This window comes from Sciurus vulgaris, assembly GCF_902686455.1.
Source record: "Sciurus vulgaris genome assembly, chromosome: 9".
Taxonomy (NCBI): Eukaryota; Metazoa; Chordata; class Mammalia; order Rodentia; family Sciuridae; genus Sciurus; species Sciurus vulgaris.
Genome location: NC_136469.1, coordinates 103,865,297 through 103,884,413, shown reverse-complemented (window position 1 = coordinate 103,884,413; position 19,117 = coordinate 103,865,297). Strand labels below are relative to the sequence as shown.

Sequence of the window (19,117 nt, the reverse complement as noted above, 5' to 3'; positions counted from 1 at the left end):
ATGAGATACAGATAAATGAAAACTTTAAGAAGTATAAAAACTTTTGAAGTTTGCGGACAAGGAACATTTGAGAATTGCTACCTAGATATTTAGCAAACTTGTATGTCCCACTGGTATCTCAAACTCAATGTGTCCAGAACAACTACTATCCCCATTCTTTCTTAATGTGACAAAATAATTGCACTACAAAGAGTATCAGTGGGATGCTTGCCACAACCAGCCAAAGCCTAGACATGCAAGCACAGCCAGCCAGGATCAGCACCGTCATACAAATGACCCAAGAACAGAGTGCAAGTGCATGTGCACACCAACCAACCTACCCCAGGCCAGAGGAGCCCCCAGGCTAACTGATCAGCGAAATGATTCTTGTATGCTACAGATGTTTTGTAGCACAACTGTGAAAACAATTGCTGTTCCTGCTCTCCTGTTTTCGTCATATCGTCCAACCAGACGACACAGATCATCCACTCTTCACTTCCCAAAGTAGCAAATACCTAGCAAGCAATCATTAGTGATAACTTTTACAATTCATAATTTTAAACAATTTATGATGACATTTTGTTGTCTATTTCATTCGGTTTAGAATAAAGTTCATGAAGGCCCTTTCTAGTATATAGTACATTACTTCATTTTTTTATTCAACAAATGTTTGCTAAGCACAGTCACTTAAAGACCTTTAGGAATATTAAGCATTCTTTTCTTAATGGGAGGTTCCCCTCATTATTATAGCAAATGTATTAAAATGTATTTCATATCCCATATTAAATATAGGTAGGTCTGGACAGGTGTTAAAAATAATTTAATAATTTTGCTCCTGAAATGATTCAGCCATGAATAACTCATTTGATTTTTTGATTGATTATGACTTACCAACAATCATCCCATAGGGAAGGTGATGGGGCAGGGGAAATGACAAGAAATTGGAGGCCTAAACTGTGAGCAATGATAAAAATTATACAGACTCTTCTGGTGCTATTATATGAAACACCAGGTAAATGACCAAGCCTGTGTCATTCGAATTCCTCTAGAATTGGCTTTATGGTAGAGGGAAAAAAATGACATAATTCAAATTATTAAAGCTAAATATAGGCTTACCTTCCTATTGGGGATGTTCCCTGAACTTATTAGTGTACAGAGTTTAAAATCACACAGTCCAAAATAAAACTGCCTAGTTCGACTTGAAGCTCTGCCTGTTAATAGCCATGCAGCTGAACAACTTCCTGAACCACTCTGAACTTAGTTTAGGTTTAATGTCAGGATGCTCCAATACCTAACTCACAGAACCGATGTGTTGTCAGTGGGTGAAAATGTAAACATGACACTCTTAGAAGGGTGCCTGGCACACAGGAAGCATTAGCCACTGTGCCTCTTCGTTACTACTCCACAGCATGGCCATGCCTGGCGATGTCACTGTCTCATAACCTAATATGACATACTTTGGTCTAAAAAAAAAAAAAAAAAAACCTGATATCTGCTGCTTTGCTAGTTAATATACAAAATTCTGATTAAAATGCTTTAAGAGTTTCAGAAGACTAAAAGGTTAAATTCCTAGGCAAGAGGAGAAATGAGTTAAGGCATATTTTTATCACACTAGTTCAGATGAGAGCATGAATTGAAAGTCTTCCAGATGTGGGTCACAGGCCTTGAGAGCCAGCAAAGAATAAATCAGAAAGCTGTCCGTGTTTTCCGTATTGCCTCCTATTGGATGGAGGATGACAACTTGTGTAGCTGGGAGCCTGCACCTGGAGCTACTACCCAGCGGTCACTGGCACATAGTGCTCTCTTCACAAAGGCACTATTGATTGTGCACACTGCTTTGAGCTGTATCTCCACTTTTACTCTCTCTGCCACCACCTGTATCTACACCAGTGGCTCAGCACAGGCATCTATAGCTCAGTGTGCCAACACCACCCTCTTCTCACACTCAGTATATTTTGTCTCTGGCTTGGCTATATCATGACAGGATGGCAATGGTTTTCCCAATTCAAGACCTGCTGACATGCTATGTTTTTCTGCATGGCTAGAAAGCCTTAGGGAACTGGCTGAACTATACATTAGGGAAAACAGGTATGTAAGAGTACATATGCTATCACTCTGTGTGTGTGTGTGTTTGTGTGTGTGTGTGTGTGTGTGTGTGTGGTATACATATATTACACGGGCCAGACTCAGCATACCACCTGTATTTGTTAAGAAAGCTTTATTAGAACACGGAGCCTTTCACTTACAGATTAAATATGGCTGCTCTTCAGCTACAACAGCAGAATGGAGGCGTTCAAAGAGACTATATGGCCCTCAAAGCTTAAACTCTCTGGCTTTTTTCAGAGTCTGCCAGCCTCTAGCAGAGGCTCTCTCTGGAAAAATTCACAAGAAATTGATAACACTGATCACCTCTGTTGAGTGGATCTGAGAGGATCAGGGCGGGAGAGAGACCCACGGTCCACTCTTTGAACCCTTTGAGTTTTGTACTGTTTATTATATTAGCACAGGGAGAGGCAGGAATGGAGCAAGTGAAGAATCTCCAGGGTGCCGGAAGTCAGTGCTGTATGCTGGCATTAGAACGCATTTCCCTTCGGCTTGCCTCTAAGAGGAAATGAGCAGATCCAGCCTTAATCCAAGGCCAAATGACAGAAAACAAAGGAGAGCAGGCCATCCCTGGACTGTGCTTGGAGAGAAAAGCACCCCACACTGCCCTGCTTTACATGAAGGAACAATGAGAGACCTCGATTTCATGACAAAATTGCTTTCAAACAGAAACTAAAACATGACTAAGATTCAAGTTTCAGAAACATTTTTAGAAATAAAATTCTATTTGAAGTATTACTCTCTTCTTCCTCTCAGCTTCAGCTATGTTTCAAGATTTTTAAACAGTGTCAATACCCGATTTTCACCTTTTTAAATCATTTTTTAAAAATTTTTAAAAAAACTTTTTAAAAATAATATATCAAATAGTGAAGGCTCAAAGAGAAATCTAGGTTAGTTTGTATTTGAGACAGGGAGGTTTTTTTGTTTGTTTGTTTTTTTATGAAAGGGACCTATCTCCACTCCTAAGAAAAACATTCTTTCACTCATCTAATCCTGTGCCCGTATGTCATCTTCAGCAACTCCAGCATTTAATATTTAATGTTTAAGTCACACATTGGGAATTGGTAAGGTAGTCTTCTGAAAGTCAGTATTTACTCTCTGATGCAGGTGAGCAAACACCAATTTATCCGTCCTTTGCATATTTAATTTCTGAACAGAGCCATTTAGTAGGGGTGTCCCAAGCCCTTCACTATGTGAGACGACTTCATACTTCACTGAAGCATTCCACTTACATTCCACTAAAATGACAACCCAAAACTTCTAAAAACTTTTCCAGGAACAGGCACCAAGAAGGGCACAAACTGAGAAGCATCCCTGACCAGCACTGCCTTTTGGGCAAAGGCAAAGTGTTCTGCTGTATTGCTTTATGTTACCCGGGGTTTGTGTATTCCCAAGGCCAACTGAGAGAGGCAGTGGCAAAACCACAGTCAGCCTCCATACAAGTTCCTGGGGCTGCCAATAGCAGATTAGGCAAATGTGAAACTTCCCCTGGACAGAGGCAGCTCAGCTCCTAGGTGTGTGAACACAAGCTTGATGTCCATCCCCTCTTGCCTGACTGCTGAGCTCCTTGCTGCATGAACAACGTATATAGCTGTACATGGCACCTCTGCAAATCTTCAGAGTGAGTGCCTAACCATGTCTGTGTGTCCAGATCTGTGCTCCTGCCTTAGGATCCTATGTGCATGTTCAGTAACCAACAGGAAGACAGAATTATTTCAAACAGTCCCATAACCAAGACTGGGTCTCATTAAGATGCTCGTGTCATGAATCAACCCAAGAGAGTAAAAACAGCGGTTTAAGAAATGTACTTATTTTCTCCCATGCCCCCAGAGGGATGTCACATTGAAACTCACCGTGGTAATTCCAGCCACATGACCCAGGATGGGGCCCAGTCGCCAGGTGGGGTCATGTTGTGGTTAGAGTCTAGGGCTGCTGGGCTGCTGCCGTCTTCTGGGGGCTCCTGTTCTTTGACTTCCAAGGCTCTGAGTACCACGGAGGAGGATGTGCTTTTCAATAAGGCAACGGCCTCGCTCCGGCTGACTTCCGTGAGTTCAGTCCCATTGACACTCAACAAAATGTCACCTGATGGTCAGACAAACAGAAGCCATCCTTAGCGAGTACCAACAGGGCCCGTCTGCTTAAAGTACACAGGGGCAAGGACGCGGGACAGGCAGAGGGCGAGAAGTGTTTCATTAGTCCCTGGCCTTGACCTGAGGCCGTCCTCACAGAGCAAACGCGGGTGAGCGGCCGGGCGCGCTCATGTGCTCTGGGTGGTGTTTGGGGTTTGCTAAAGCATAGCTATTGGTGTTTAGCTTTCACCTTAATAATGAAAGAAGGGAGACAGAATAGCTTTATTCACTTCTCAATCAAAAAAACCCCTACTTTTCACTCCTTTTTGTTTGTTTTTAGCACAAAATGGGAGCACTTGGCAAAAGCCCTAGCAATTCACGGAGCCTGGCTCGGAGCCCAAGCCCAATAAATATGGCTAGACCAGATGGTTAAGAAACTACCCCTGAGGGTGCTGGCAGAGGACCCAGAGCAGCTAAGAGCCTTTTTGCTTAAAGCACCTACTGTGTGCAGGAGTATCTCCATACACTCTAGCTCGCACTCCTTCAGCGATTTGCTTGTCCGACTGCATCATTCCGCACACAGGCACTTGCAGAAAAGCAAGAGAAATTCAAATACGTCCTCTATCGTCATTTTCTATTCTTTCATCTCTCCTGTTTTTTTTGCTTCCCTGTAGATTATCTTTTATTCATGCAGAATAACCACAGCAGGAGTAAACAGGCAGGAACATGCAGATAGGAAAGGCCTGGAGTCCTTGCTGACACAGGATAAAGCATCGTGGGGGTGGCCAGTTAAGGTCTTTGACACGCCATACCCCATGACTCTCAGGCTGAGCAACTGGGAAACTTCACATATCGTCTCTTGAATCCAAACTCTTAAAAGGTGGAATTGTTCATCCACCTAAGCTACCCCTCTGTGGGTACTGACAATACTGTTACCTCTATATACTTGTAGAAGTAATTTTGGCACTATTTACTTAAAGTAGCCCAGGAAATGTGTGATTAAAAGAGTGAAAAACTTTTCTCCAATGGGAAAGCACCTAGAGTGATTCCACTGAATCAAAATCCATCAAATAATTTCTCCTCTCCAACCCATAAAATGGAACAATTCATGAATTAGTTTCGGCACAGGATCACTCCACCAAAGAACCACTTAGAATGAGCAGAATCGAATTATACCCTAGAAGCAACTGGTTCATAACTGCAGCTACTGCCTGCTGGTTCCTGGCACAGTCTGGCGGTTCTAGCTTTACCAGCAGACTAGCTGGCCCATATCAACCCCCAAGGACTAAGGAATGAACCCTGGTCGGCAGCTATGCTTAAACTAATCATGGACAGCCGGTAACTGATGTCCTAGCCAGATCCCTCTCACCTTCTCTTGGTAATTCTTTTTTCCTTTTTTCGTCTTGGTGATTCTCGAGACAGTTGTCTAACCCGGCAAGCTGCTGACTTCCTCCTAATGCTCTGCCACCCCAATGTCTCGATCATCTTGGCTTCTTTACCTGTTCTGATTCTCCCATCTCTGCTTATGACTCCTCCAGGTTCAACGCTGATGACGTAGATAGGCAAGTCCCATTCCCTGTGCGATGCTCCCCCTGCAACGGTCATGCCCAGAGAGTCACTGGGGTCTTTTCGGATATTTACCACCTTCTCGTGACAGGTGGCTGCAGGATGGAAGGGCTGAGGGCACAGACAGAAAAAGATGGTGCACGTGTTCACAAGGGGGTTGTCTACAAGCAAAAATGACCAAAGTTGTAGACATTATGCAGATAGATCAACATGATGGTGGTCCTTGGTATCACAGAGACAGACACACAGAAAGAACTGTCCTTCTGCAACCTCTACAGCAGGTATGTGAACCCAAACTCTACAGGTGAACTCAGAGAGAGTTTACATTTGGAAAAGTAATAGTAAAAATGGGAGAAGGAACAGGTTGGAGACCAGGGGAGAAATCTGAGGCATACAGAGTTAACTGCATCTAAAATTGGTCAAATGAGTCCCCCATTCCTGATAATGAATCAACATTTCAAAAACCCTTATCCTTGAGGAATATCAGGAATGTTTTGTAAATTGAAAAATGAATGAACCTGACTTCTCTCTTCCTTGGTGCTTACTGGACAGCCCTGCCTGCACTGAGCGAAGAGGTAATTAGCTGATCATCGAGGAATTCAACACGAGGAACAGAAGGAACACCACAAATAAGAAACTTCAGTCAAAACATAAAAAGCTGAGCCATATATGTCCACATATGTCCATGTTTCCTGCATCTCTGACAGCCATTTGCTTTTCCAACCAGAGACAGTTTCTTGACAGTGATGGAAAAAAAACTCAAGTCTCTCCAAAATTCCTTGACACGCAGCTTCTGATTTTGGGTAGGGGAGGAGGAAAATATGATGAAGATAATCTTTTATTTTTCTTTTCTCCCCACTCTTCCCTCTCTACTTTGAAGACCTCAGAATGTTCCTTAATGCTTAAAAAAAATATGATGAAATATTTCAAGCTGATTAAAAATAATCATACTGCCCAATTCATGGGCCGCCAAGTATTTATAAATCAGGCTATACAAAATAAATATATTTTAGAATATTTGCTTTGGATTTTTTTTTTTTTTTTTTTTTATACCGGGGACTGAATTCAGGGGCACTCGACCACTGAGCCACATCCTGAGCTCTATTTTGTATTTCATTTAGAGACAGGGTCAAACTGAGTTGCTTGGCACCTCGCTTTTGCTGAGGATGGTTTTGAACTCGCAATCCTCCTGCCTCAGTTTCTGGAGCTGCTGGGATTACAAGCATGCTCCGTGGTGCCTGGCCTAAATTTTTAAAACAAAATTTTAGACACCTAAAAAAATGTATTCAGAATAACATCATAACCTACCACGCACCCTTCAACTTAAGTTTAAAAACAAATATTCCACATATGGCTAAAGGGCCTGAGCTCCCCTGGTCACACGCCCTTTCCTCTCCCACAGAGGTCACCCCGTGCCTATCATTCCTTGACTTTCCAATGGGTCAAAAGCTTTTCTGTTCCATAAATCCTGGTTTGCCTTCTTCAGTATGTCTTTGAATCATTTAAGCTCCTATTTTCAAAATGCCACACTGTTTCCTAAATCAAACAGAACTTGAGTCAGAACATAAAAAAAATTAAGCCACCCAACAAGCCATATGTGTCTCAGTTTCACATTAAATATACCACTCTTTTTGAGAGGACATTTCAGAAGGCAGAGAGGACTATGATGAAAAGAACGACGGTTTCCCAGCAGGCCAGTGTGGATGTGTTTCCAGGAATTCAGACACAGGACAGAGGGTATGGCCAAGTGGGGACACAGGACAGAGGGTATGGCCAAGTGGGCAGACCGTCCTGGCCTTGCTGTGACTCGTGGCGGGTGGCGGAGGCCTCACCACTAGTGGTTTCATGAGGTAGAATGAACATATTCTACTTAATTCAACTACGGTCAGTTAATTAGATAAAAGCTTTAGTTAATTAAGCCAATACACCAGTTCTCCATCATAAAAACTATCAGTTTGATTTAAACATGTCAGCAGTATCTATTAGCAAGAAGACATCAGGGGGTCCTCATCTAAACCCTGTCTAGGTTGCCTGTCTAGGTTTCTTACTATAAACATGGAATTTAAGGATTCGTGGAGCATGGCTGGCTGGAGATTGGGGAGGAAGGTATAAGATCTTATAGTCTCTGTAACAATATAAAGCAATCATGCTCCTTAATTAAAATTTTGAGTATTGTTTCTGCATACATTGCTCAAAAATTGAACTTTTGGATATATATGTGTATCTACATAAATATTGAAATATATATGTATACACACACACACACACACACATATATATATATATACACATACATATATACATATGTGTATATATATATATATATATATTTTTTTTTTTTTTTTTAAGTTAGAAGTGATATATTGAAATGAGATACCGGGGGTCATGACTGAAAGAAGCTCACTGTCATCACACTATGATACCAAAGCTGTTGGACTCTTAATTTTGGACTTGGCAAGGTTCTTGTTGCCTTGACACCCACCCAAATGGAGAGGTGTTGCCTCTCACAGAAGCTACAGAGAGCAGTACAAGTTGGGTTGAGTCACCTCACTTGAAGGGAGGCTGCAGGCTGGTGGCCTGAAAGATTCCACCCACAGATGCATTCTGCTTGATCCAGGATATTTTTAAGATTTTTCTGATTTTGAATGTACCAAGATAAGACATGTTCTCTGGCCCGCCCCAATCCCCACCACTCCCTAATGTTCCATGAACTTCAAGTGTTTAAATTATTTTTCTGGTTCTGTTGTAAGACCCGAACATATTTAAAATAGCAGGGAAATAATTACTTTCATTTCCAGGCAGACCGGGAAACCTAAAAACCAGAAACCAAGCAAACCTCTTGTCTCATTTCAAAGTAAATGGAAAACAGTCCTTAAACAGAGTGACTCTTGGTAAAAACAAGACATGTATTTGGCTTAGACTAGAAATTGGGTCCCCACATGAGGTCTGTAAGAGCAGGTTTTAAAACTCTTCTGGCACTTTCCTTGCTCCTGCTCAGATAGGAGACACCTGTCATCTCACCAAGTCTGATGATGGGACTTTGGCCCTTAAGTTTTACAAGCATTACAATGTTTCTTTAAGTGACAAAGTCCAGAGGTGATACTTAGAAATATGAAAGTGTGCAGCTTTCCCAGGAAACAGCTCCTTGCAGGAGCAGCGGACACGCTCCGGCTGGGCCTCACCTTAGGAGTGTTGCTCCTCTCGCCTGGGTCTGGGGACCAGTTGCCATTGCTGATCCAGCTGGCTTCCTGAAAGATATCTGGGCTGTGCTGTCGAGTCTGGCGGGACACGACGAGGTGAACGCGCCTTTCACTGGCCTGGGCGAGAAGACACAGCTGTTAGCCACTCTCGGAGCTCATGTGCACAGCACCTGGCGCCAGCCACTGACCAGGATGTGACTTTGGTTGTACCTCTCTTTATGGGAAAAGATGATTTCTAGTATTCTTTTATTAATGTCAGTTCATATCCTGCAAGAACATGAGTTATTTCCTTGAATGTTAATCCAGGTAAAGCACATTGTTCCAGGGGAAATCCTAGGGAAGGCCTATGCAAGTCTTTAAAGAGATGTCATCAGATGGTGCTAGTTTGTTTTTAACCAATGGCTCTACTGCATTCAAGCCATGTTCAAAGTCATTTCTGGATAGAATAAAGTGCCCAGTATAACAGAATCCCAGACAAAAGGTCTAAGATCAAAGGTAAATGGTAAAGAAAAAGAAATGGTATTAGTGACAGCAGCCCTGTCATGTAGGAAGGGAAATCTTGTATTTGAGAGTCTTGAACCTTTGGGTGTTGAAAAGGTTGGGCACTTCAGATATGCAGGGAGAACTAGTTAGGTTCTAATACGGCCTGGTCCACTGTCTTGATTCTTTATTTTTTGTGCAACTCCCACTAATTCTGCCTACAGGTCCTCTCGGCTACGTACATTGATATATTGGACAGAGCACTCAGAATAGCAAAAGTATTCCTTATTGGAAAGGTCCATTGCCCATGGTAAATGTACAAATTGGCTTTCTGCCACAGATCAGTTTCATGCAGGTCTGATAGAGAGGAGCCTTATCCCAGACTTGCTGACCGTTGAGGTTTCAGATCTTCAGGACAGACAGACTAGGCCTTAGACCTGTGAGACTTACAGAAATAGCACTCCTTCATTGGCCCAAGCCGAAGTGGCCTGCTGATCTCCCCTGTCACTTCAGTAAAAGTTGACAATGGGAGGGATGTGGCTAGAGTTGATTAGAAAGGTCTGCAAGAAAGACCAGGTGGGACAAGGAAGATGGAGACAAGACAAGTAAGGTTTGGAGGTTCCTCTCTGTTCCCTCCCTTGACCACTCACCACAACAGAAGAGGACACTGGTCCGCCTGCCTCCTTCCTTCACAGGTATGGTTATGGGGCCATGGGAAAGTGAGGTCATAAAAGGAAAGCATGGAAAGTCCCTGCTCTTCTCCATTAGCTCGGATGATGGGAGTTGGAATACTAGTTTCCACCATGGGCTCCATGTTTAGTCCTACCAAATTTCATACACTGAAATCCTAATCAACAAGATGATGGTATTATCATGTGGCCACTTTGGGAAGGGAATTAGTGCCATTATAAAAGGGGACTGTGGGAGCCTGCTCTGCCACTCAAGTGAGGACGCAGCAACTTGATCTTCAGAACTGTGAGAAATAACTTCCTGTTGTTTTTAAGACACCTGGTTTAGTGTACTTTGTTATGGACTAAGACACTGCCTCTCTTCTCTTCCTTCTCAGGGCACAAAACCCAACCCACCTCTCAGGAACCAAGCCCTTGTTTTTCAAACTTTAATCAATATGAACCCAAGCCAATGAAATCATCCGCACTGGATGGTCTAACACTGACCAGCCCACATCGTCATGACTTTGCATTCTTATATTAATAAATATCTCTTCTCAGGGTTTCCACATAACTCAGGGGTCATCAATTGGGTGGCTGTAAATGAGGTGGAATTTTTAAGATAAAATTGCTAAAGCGCAGTTAGTATGTTGAATGTCAATATCACAACAGATGGTCTTCCAGGTAAGTTAATTCATTTAATATGGATTTAGAAAATCCAGGTAGGTATGGTAGTATCCACTGTAATACCAGTGACTCAGGAGGCTGAGGCAGGAGGGTCACATGTTCAAGTCCAGCCTCAGCAACTCAGGAAGGCCCTAAGCAACTCATCGAGACCCTGTCTGTAAATAAAGTATAAAAAAGGATTGTGGATGTGGCTCAGGGTTGGGAAGGGAGTAAGGAAAGGAGGAAGGAAGGAAGGAAGGAAGGAAGGAAGGAAGGAAGGAAGGAAGGAAGGAAGGAAGGAAGGAAGGAAGGAAGGAAGGAAGGAAATCCTACAAAAAATGGGGCCTTAAAACTAAGTTCCAGTCCTTAGCTGGCTCCTCTTTGCCCAGCTGAGCCAGCTCCTGTCCTGCCTAGTCACTGCCTACATGCCCTCCTTTTGTTTGCTGCCCATCTTGCATTCCCTGGTGTTTCTCATCACTTATAAAGCCTGTGTCAGAAGAGAACAAAAATAACAAGCCCAGGAACTAATCATGAAGATGCTGACACACAGAACTGTATGGTATTAGCCAACTGCATTCAATCTTTGGAATAATAGCTGGGTCTCTTTGGCCTACAAGCCTGGCTTATCCTAATAAGGCTATCTTTGGGAACTCTGAGGCAAAAATCACTAAAAGATAAGCAGCAGCAAACATTCAGGTCAAAACTTCAATCACTGAGCCTGAACTTGCTCTTATCTTCAGGGAAACTCTGCTGTGGCATAGGATCTCTGCAGCCCGTTGGTCTCTAGGCCCACATACCATCCCACGTTCATCCTGGACAAGGAGCAGCCGCATGATCTAAGCACCTCATAAGAATCGAGAACATTTGAGACTTACGCGTCAGGTCGGCTTGCCAGGCAAAATCAGAATGGCCAAGGAGCAGCCTGCGAGAGTTATTCAATTCACATTTTCGAAGACAGATTTCTCACTGTGTTTGCAGATGCTGGCTCTGGTATTAAGTTGTTGGCAGGACTAACGCTCCAATAAATAACTCTAGTATCAATTTACTTGGAAATAAATTCTCTGTGAGGCTGGATCTGTGGCTTTTACCAGCCACCTTGTAAATTGCTCACAGGGAGACTATTCGAGGCACTTTCTTTGGTAGTGTTTGAAGATAGAAGGTGGAAAATGGGCTAATGTGTTTGTCCTGGCTCTTAATTCTCAGGAGCAGCTGGATTAGGGTAAAGAAATGGCCTGGCCCCAAAGAGTCCTTTCTTTTTTTCCTTCCACTAGTGGGAATGTGGTGTGAGTATAGAAGAGCGACCAGGGGCAGAACAGAAAGACTGAAGGAGAATGTTTTTTGTTTTTTTTTGTTTTTGTTTTTTTTTTGGTACTGGGGATTGAACCCAGGGGCACTTAACCACTAAGCCACATCCCCAGCCCTTTTCTGTATTTTATTTACAGACAGGATCTCATTGAGTTACTTAGAGCTTCTCTAAGTTGCTGAGGCTGGCTTTGAATTTGAAATCCTCTTGCCTCAGCCTCCTGAGCCCCTGGGATTACAGAAGTGTGTCCCTGGGCTCGAAAGGAGAATGATTCTTGATTTGATAACCACATAATATGTACCAGGAGGACAGGTATAGTGGACCTGTTATTTTAATGATAAGAATGGCTAGAGAGCCAGTGAAGAGGTCGGGCAGAGCAAAAGCTGACAGATCATCTGCACAGGGAGGTGTCAGCCTCTCAACTGGCCAAGGGCTTCACTATTCATGTGTAAAGGAGAATAGGAGATTAGACAGATGTGCTTTCGGTGCTTTTTTCTTTTTATGGATGCTCAAATAAAAAGATGCTAAGTAAACTGTATCTAATTTGTGTGATTTCATTCATTGTCTTTCTTCTGCTAGCTTTATAAACTTTCCTTTAAAAAAAAATCTTTCAAATTAAGAGTCACTACCTTCCCCCCACAGTACTGCAGGGCATTGTTCTATGCACACACCTATGGGAAGACTCCAAGCTGAGGGTCGGGCCTCAGGACTGTGTTGCTCTGAGTAGGTGGAACAGGCGCACAGCTCCCTGTATAGGTCCACAGGAGATATGCCGACTGCGGGGCTCCCTCACACAGGCAAGCTACTGCGGGAGTGGGACTTACAGGGTCTGCTGCCTAGAGAGCTGGTCTCCATGAATGTTCCATCCATTACTATCAGAGGTTTTAATGATCTTCTCTAAAAAACAACAACAAAAATTCATTCTGCATTCCCCAATGACTTCTTTTCCAAAAATTCCAGAATGAGACCATGTGGCTCAACTGATATTCAACATAAGCTGGTGGGCTGGGTCTTTCTATGCTGTCTGGCTGCCCCTTTTAGCTTCACTCCCAGCAAATGTTCAAGTATCATGCTCAGCTCATCCATCTGAGCACACAGAGCCCTGGGGAAGTGGGGAGCATGGATTCAACTAGAAAGTCACAGATCTGCATCATCTAGTCTGACATTTTCCCTCCAGCCCAGGGTTCAATTCCCTTACAACCTTCCTTCCAGTTGTGGTCCAGCTCATGAGTCAATGCCCCCAGGGACAGGAAGTTCACTGTGTGCCCATTGTAGACAGGACTAATTAGACAATTTGTCTTCAGGTTAACCTTAAACTTGTCTTTCTGTCCCTTGCCATTGGTTAGGCCCTATAGGATAACCCCGAATTACTTTCCACGTGACAACCCTATTTCAAGATAGCTCTCATTGTCCTTTCTTAGCTCTTCTCCTTTCCAGGTCAACTCTTTATCCTTCCTCCAATATTTAATGTTTTCAAGTCATCTCCAAAACCTAGTGAACGCTGGACTCTAATTATAAAGTTAGGTGGAGGTGAGGGATATGTAGAACTGGAGTTCTAGTCTGACCAGCATAGTGTAGGGTCTTTTTGCTGATGGGCCAGCTGCACAGGGGACCTTGTTGATGGAATTCCCATTTTGCATAGAAGATTGTCTCTATGTTTCATGGGACCAAGAACTCCATAGATGCCTGTCTTGATAATTTTTGATTAATTCAAAGATGACAGACAGGTCTGCAGCACAGAACACATTCTAGCCTCACAGCCTACCTCTGACCCGTGGATGGTACACAGACCTTACATGGCAATACAGACTGCTGGAGGCCTCAGACCCAAATGACCTTACATGGCAATACAGACTGCTGGAGGCCTCAGACCCAAAGTCACCAGCCATTCCTGTTGATTCAATCGCACATACATACTACACAACAAGGTGTGGGAACCAAGTTCTTACCCTTACCCTTACCCTTCTCTCCAGAGAGCAAAAGAGCTCCTGGGGTGGGGGGAATCCTTCTCATTGAGCAAAACATTGAGGGGCTTCAGAAATGTAACTCCAGAATAAGCTAATGGTATGTGGCAAGTTGATCCTCCCTATAAAATGAGTATGGTGGAACCAAATCTGGTATGTGTGGATTATTTCACTATTGAAAATTTTAGCATCTAGCACAGGGCCTGGCACATTATAGAGGGAACTGAATGACTTCTGCTGCAGCTCTTTCAGTGAATGAAAAGCAATTAGAGTTTGGGCGAGAAGAAAGGAAATTAAGGAGGTTTGAGGAAAAGTGGGGATCTTTGGATTTGACCAGGGTAGAAACAGAGAATTAGGAGAGCAATTTGGTTTATTTTTCCCACTGTACCACAGCTCACCCTTACATATCCAGAAACACACATCTTTGAGGTGAAAAGAAATTAATGATGATGGAAATACAGATGGTGACTTACTCAGGGTTATACAGATGTCAGTGGCAAACTCAAGATAAGTATTTAGTTCCTGAGTTGCTGAATTTGCTGATTGTTGAGTTAATAGAGTGAACCTAGTCCTCTGCCCCAAAAGCCATTTCTCTTCCAGTGTGTAGAGGTTACTTGCAGGATTAATTCTGTTCCATGGTTAAAAAAAAAAAAAAAAATGCATGTGGCCACTAGGCAGTGGAGCACACCTAGAATCCCAGCCACACAGGAGGCTGAGGCAGGAGGATCATAAGTTTGAGGCTAGCCTGGGCAACTTAGTGAGACCCTGTCTCAAAATAAAATAATTTAAAAAGTGTTATGGATGCAGCCCAGTGGTAGAGTGCCCCTGGGTTCAGTCCCTGGTATTATAAAAAGCAAAACAAAAATATGCATGTGGAGGATGTGTGTGTTGGAGAAAGGGTAGTGAATTGTCAAGATATCTTGTCGTTCAGTGTATAGCTGTGCCTAAGAGTTGCACTTATAAAATTCTGTGTTGAAAAGCTGTACAACTTACCAGGTCATAATTTCTTAAAAACACATGGAATTTGGAGCTGTATATAAAAATCATTTGGACCTTGAGAATTTGGCTCAAGGAGATTTAAGAATCTATGTATAGTTTAGTCTATGTGTATTAAATTTACTACAGTACCATGGAAAGACAATTTAAGTAGGGATTGGATTCCATATTAGCTGGGCTGATCTATAAAAATCACACACAGACCTATCAGGTCTTATTTCACTGGTGGTTCTTACTGGCTCCAGAGGACTTGAATGTTTAAATTACCACAAAAGTTCTGCATTTTTTTTTTTTTTCCAGGTACACAGCAGAACTCATGAGCTGGAATGGTGGATTTAGAACAAACCTAGGTAATACGATAGGGCATTACTTGCCTTCTGGCTTTGTCTAAGACCCTGTAGCATTCTTTTAAAAAATCTGAAGTGCCTGGTTGTCAGTTCTTCTTTGATGAAATAACTTTACATTTAAATATTAACTCTCCCAAGGAACAAAAAGCACACATCAGTATTAATGAAAACTCCTAGTTTTATCATCTCTACTAAGAAATTTTTTCAGCGTCTACATCAAGTCTGGGGTTGTCCAAAAGCAAAACCCACAAGAGGAATGTGTGAATTTGAAATGCACAATTACCTTCTTTCTTTATTAATTATATACATAAGTTATATTTATTTTTTAAATAAATATGTGCATACAAATCTAGAATTGCCAAGGAATGAAAGCATCCCCAAACAGGCATACCTCTCAGAATAAAAGCCTCCCATGCAAATGGGCTGGATGTGTGCAGATCCTCCTCAGTTTGGGATGTTGAGACCTTGGTTCTTCCTTGTGTATCAAAGCTTTAGTCCATTATTCCTTTGTTCTTTATTTTGGTATGATATCAAACATTTCCTAAAACACTGTCTCTTCTACACAGTTATTCCAATGAGAGTGCTCAAAACACTTGAGAAATTAACAACAGTGAAAAATCAAGTTGTACTCAGTAAGTCAAGTGTTCCGTGTTGGAAGTTTCTGTCTCTTTAAGGTTTATCTTCTCCGTGGGCCTGACCATCTGTCTAACACTAGGGTCTGGTTAACCCAGGCTGCTGCTGAATAAGCTGAGGTCAGGGCTCAACATATGTAAAGCTGGTCAGATTTAAAACAGTTGTGGCCTCTCTGTAATAACTCTTCCCTGAAGTAATGCAGAAAAAAGCAGAATGTGGGGTACTGTGGGAGAGAACATGGTCAAGAGGACATGTTGTCTGGGAATTTCTCTGTGAGGCAAATGTGATTCATGGAGTAGACACAGGAGGGCTGCAGAGCCAAGGACTGGGTGGAAATCTGAGTCTCAAACTTTGAAGGGTATTTAGTTTAATCCCCCCAGCCTGGTGTGTGTTACAAGTATCACATAAATAAAACCCACTCTTTAGAAACAGCAAGAGATTGCTTAGCTGAGTTTTTCCAGCATTCTATTTTTTTTTTCCATGTCTTTTCCAACTGGCTTTGCCCTATTTTTTTTTTTTTTAAAGAAAAGTTTTTCCTGCTTATAAAGCATATTGGCTTTGTTTAGTAAGCAAAAGAATCTTTTAGGAATTCCCACTGTTAGGCAAGATTAAATTAGCTTTCTCAGGGAATTTTTTTACTCTTCTGCTATTAAGTAGAATGCCATATGCAATCAAAATTTTTTCCAAATAACATGAGTACGAGTTTTTCTTTTGCTGATTGCGAAGTATAGAAGTACAGTTGGCAATAGATCATTGGAATGTGAGTTCACTGATTGACCTGCAGAGGGTGCTAACAAAGGTAACATGAAAAAAAAAAAAAAGACAAAACCCCAAAACAAACATTGATGATCTCCTAAAAGTTCTTGTTTTAAGAGAGAGAGAGAGAAAAAAAAAAAAAAAAAAAAAAAAAAAAAATCATGCTAAGAATGGAGTTTCTTCATGGAAAAAATAAAACAGACTCTTTTTCATGCATAAATGTTTCTACATGGTCTATTTTCTGTACTCACCTACTGGCTTATGCAGACTAGAGGCCACGCATTTCAGACTGACTTATGCTTAAGATCAGAGTCAAGAACATGTTCCAAGCACTGTGAGACCAGCAACTGCATCTGTTTGGCTCATCACTATAGAGCACATCTCTGGGTACATAGAAGCTTCTCAAACAGTAATGAATGAACAAATTTGAGGAGAGATTATATCTTGGGGACAAATAGCATGTAAAAGTAGATGCACTGCTTGTTCTTGTTCACTGGTAAATGGTTTAACAAGTCCTCGTGAGGTGGAATTAATGTGCAAAATATATCTTATATATATGTACATGTTTATAATTTGACTCCACTTTTTAATTCAATAAGATTTACAAACCATAAGTAAATGCTTACTTATTTATTATTTTTTTGTGCCAGGGATTGAACTCAGGGGCACTCAACCACTGAACCACATGAATTTTATTTAGAGACAGGGTCTCACTGAGTTGGTTAGGGCTCACGAATTTTGCTGAGTCTGGCTTTGAACTCATAATGCTCCTGCCTCAGCCTTCCAAGCTGCTGGGATTACAGGTGTGTGCCACCATGCCTGGCAGTAAATGCTTATTGAATGCCTGCTCTTTCCAGGCATTGTGCTAAGTGCTTGGGATACAATGCTCCACCATATTTTACCATCTTAGACTGGCAGGTAAATCATAAAACAGCTGGTAGATGGCGGATTCTGTGTGTGCATGGGTACACTATTTTAAGCAAGATTGTTAGGGAAGGCCTCTCAGAGAAGAGACTCAACTGAGGTATGGGAGTGAGTTAGATGGATATGAATCTTCTATAGAAGATTCTTCCAGGCAGAGGGACAGCAAGAACTTAAGCCCTGAGGTGGAAGACTTCTCAAAATGTGGGCAGAGTAGGAAGAAGGCAATGTAGCTGAAAAATGATTAAGTAGGTGGAGAACACCAGAAATTCTCCCCTTTGCTTAAGAAATGAATTTGGAGAGAGAACTGAAGACCAGAGTATGTATGTCTCTGCCAGCCATGCCAAGGATTTGTAATTTTAACCTAATTATCTGGAGAAGGCCCGAAGGCTCAGGGCAGGAGAGTGGCGCAGCAGGGCTGACTTTGTAAAGCAGTCATTCTTCCATGGAGTGTGGAAGCAAGGAGGCAGTGGCCCAGACTGATGTGGATGGCAGCCTGGCTGATGGAGGCCATGGAGGTGGTGAGAAATGGACTGGGAGAGAAAGATGCTCAAGTACATGAAGACTCCTTTTTTTCTGAGGGACTGGATAACTGGTGTCATTTCTGGAGACTGGGAAGGAGGAAGGGGTGAAGGTTTGGCCATGGGTGGAGTATGGAGAAGCCAAGGGATCAGTTTCGGACATTACTTTTGAGATACCTTTAGACATTCACTTTAGATACCAAGTAGGCTTGTAGATAAGTAAGGGTGGTGGCCACACAAGTAAGCTGGGGCCAGGCAATATGAATTCTGGAGTAAACCCAGAGAGGATATGCCTCTGGTAACTCCTCTGCTTTTTTCTCTCTGCCTCCCCCACAGGTATGAGCTCAGGCCCTCTTTAGCAAGTGAACATCCATCCAGGAGGCTGAGCATCACCTTGGACCTGGGGCTCCCACCAAGAGCCACAGCTCAGAGCCCAGCACCAGGTGTGCTTCCTGCCCTCACAGGTAGAGGGAGTAGGACAAATCCCCATGCACCCTTTTCCTGCCCAGGTTTAAACTGACACAAATACAATGTACTGCTCAGTTCTCTTGGAAGAAGAGGGATAAGTACATGCACGACAGTGACCAGAGTTGCCAACCCCTGGAAGACGTCTAAAGTGGGTGCCAAGGTGGGAGGGAAGGATGTGTGCTCAATGGTCAAGTCCTGAGGCAGCTCTGGACCCTTCAGGGTTCAGTACCTGCTGCTGACTGTCTATCTCTCTAAGGACAGATCTTTCTGGAAGATCACATCACCTTCCTTCCTGGACCATCGAGTGATAGTCCATGGCTTTGGGGATATTCTTGGCCTTAACATGGCTCATAATACTCTCTGTGACCTGCCACTTCTGCCTTGTGTATTGCTGCTGTTTTATACACACAGTATGCCCCAGGTATTAACCATTTCCCTAATGGGATATGAGGGAAATGTTCTTTTGTGTCTTATTGG

General features: G+C 42.6%; 1 protein-coding gene and 1 pseudogene across 5 annotated transcripts in view; both read right to left on the bottom strand.

The window, feature by feature from the left end:
• The window catches only part of LOC306669896 (DGAT1/2-independent enzyme synthesizing storage lipids-like), a 497,646-nt pseudogene that overhangs the window by 324,762 nt on the left and 153,767 nt on the right, over window positions 1-19,117 (bottom strand). The window lies entirely within an intron of this gene.
• LNX1 (ligand of numb-protein X 1) overlaps window positions 1-19,117 on the bottom strand; it is a 159,407-nt gene that overhangs the window by 8,654 nt on the left and 131,636 nt on the right. For all 4 annotated transcript variants that reach the window (XM_079154035.1, XM_079154033.1, XM_079154034.1 and 1 more), the window contains 3 exons: window positions 8,900-9,034; window positions 5,651-5,828; window positions 3,936-4,164 (listed from right to left, as the gene is read on the bottom strand). In XM_079154035.1, coding sequence (XP_079010161.1) covers window positions 3,936-4,164; window positions 5,651-5,828; window positions 8,900-9,034 — 542 coding nt within the window. The remainder of the gene's footprint in view (window positions 1-3,935; window positions 4,165-5,650; window positions 5,829-8,899; window positions 9,035-19,117) is intronic.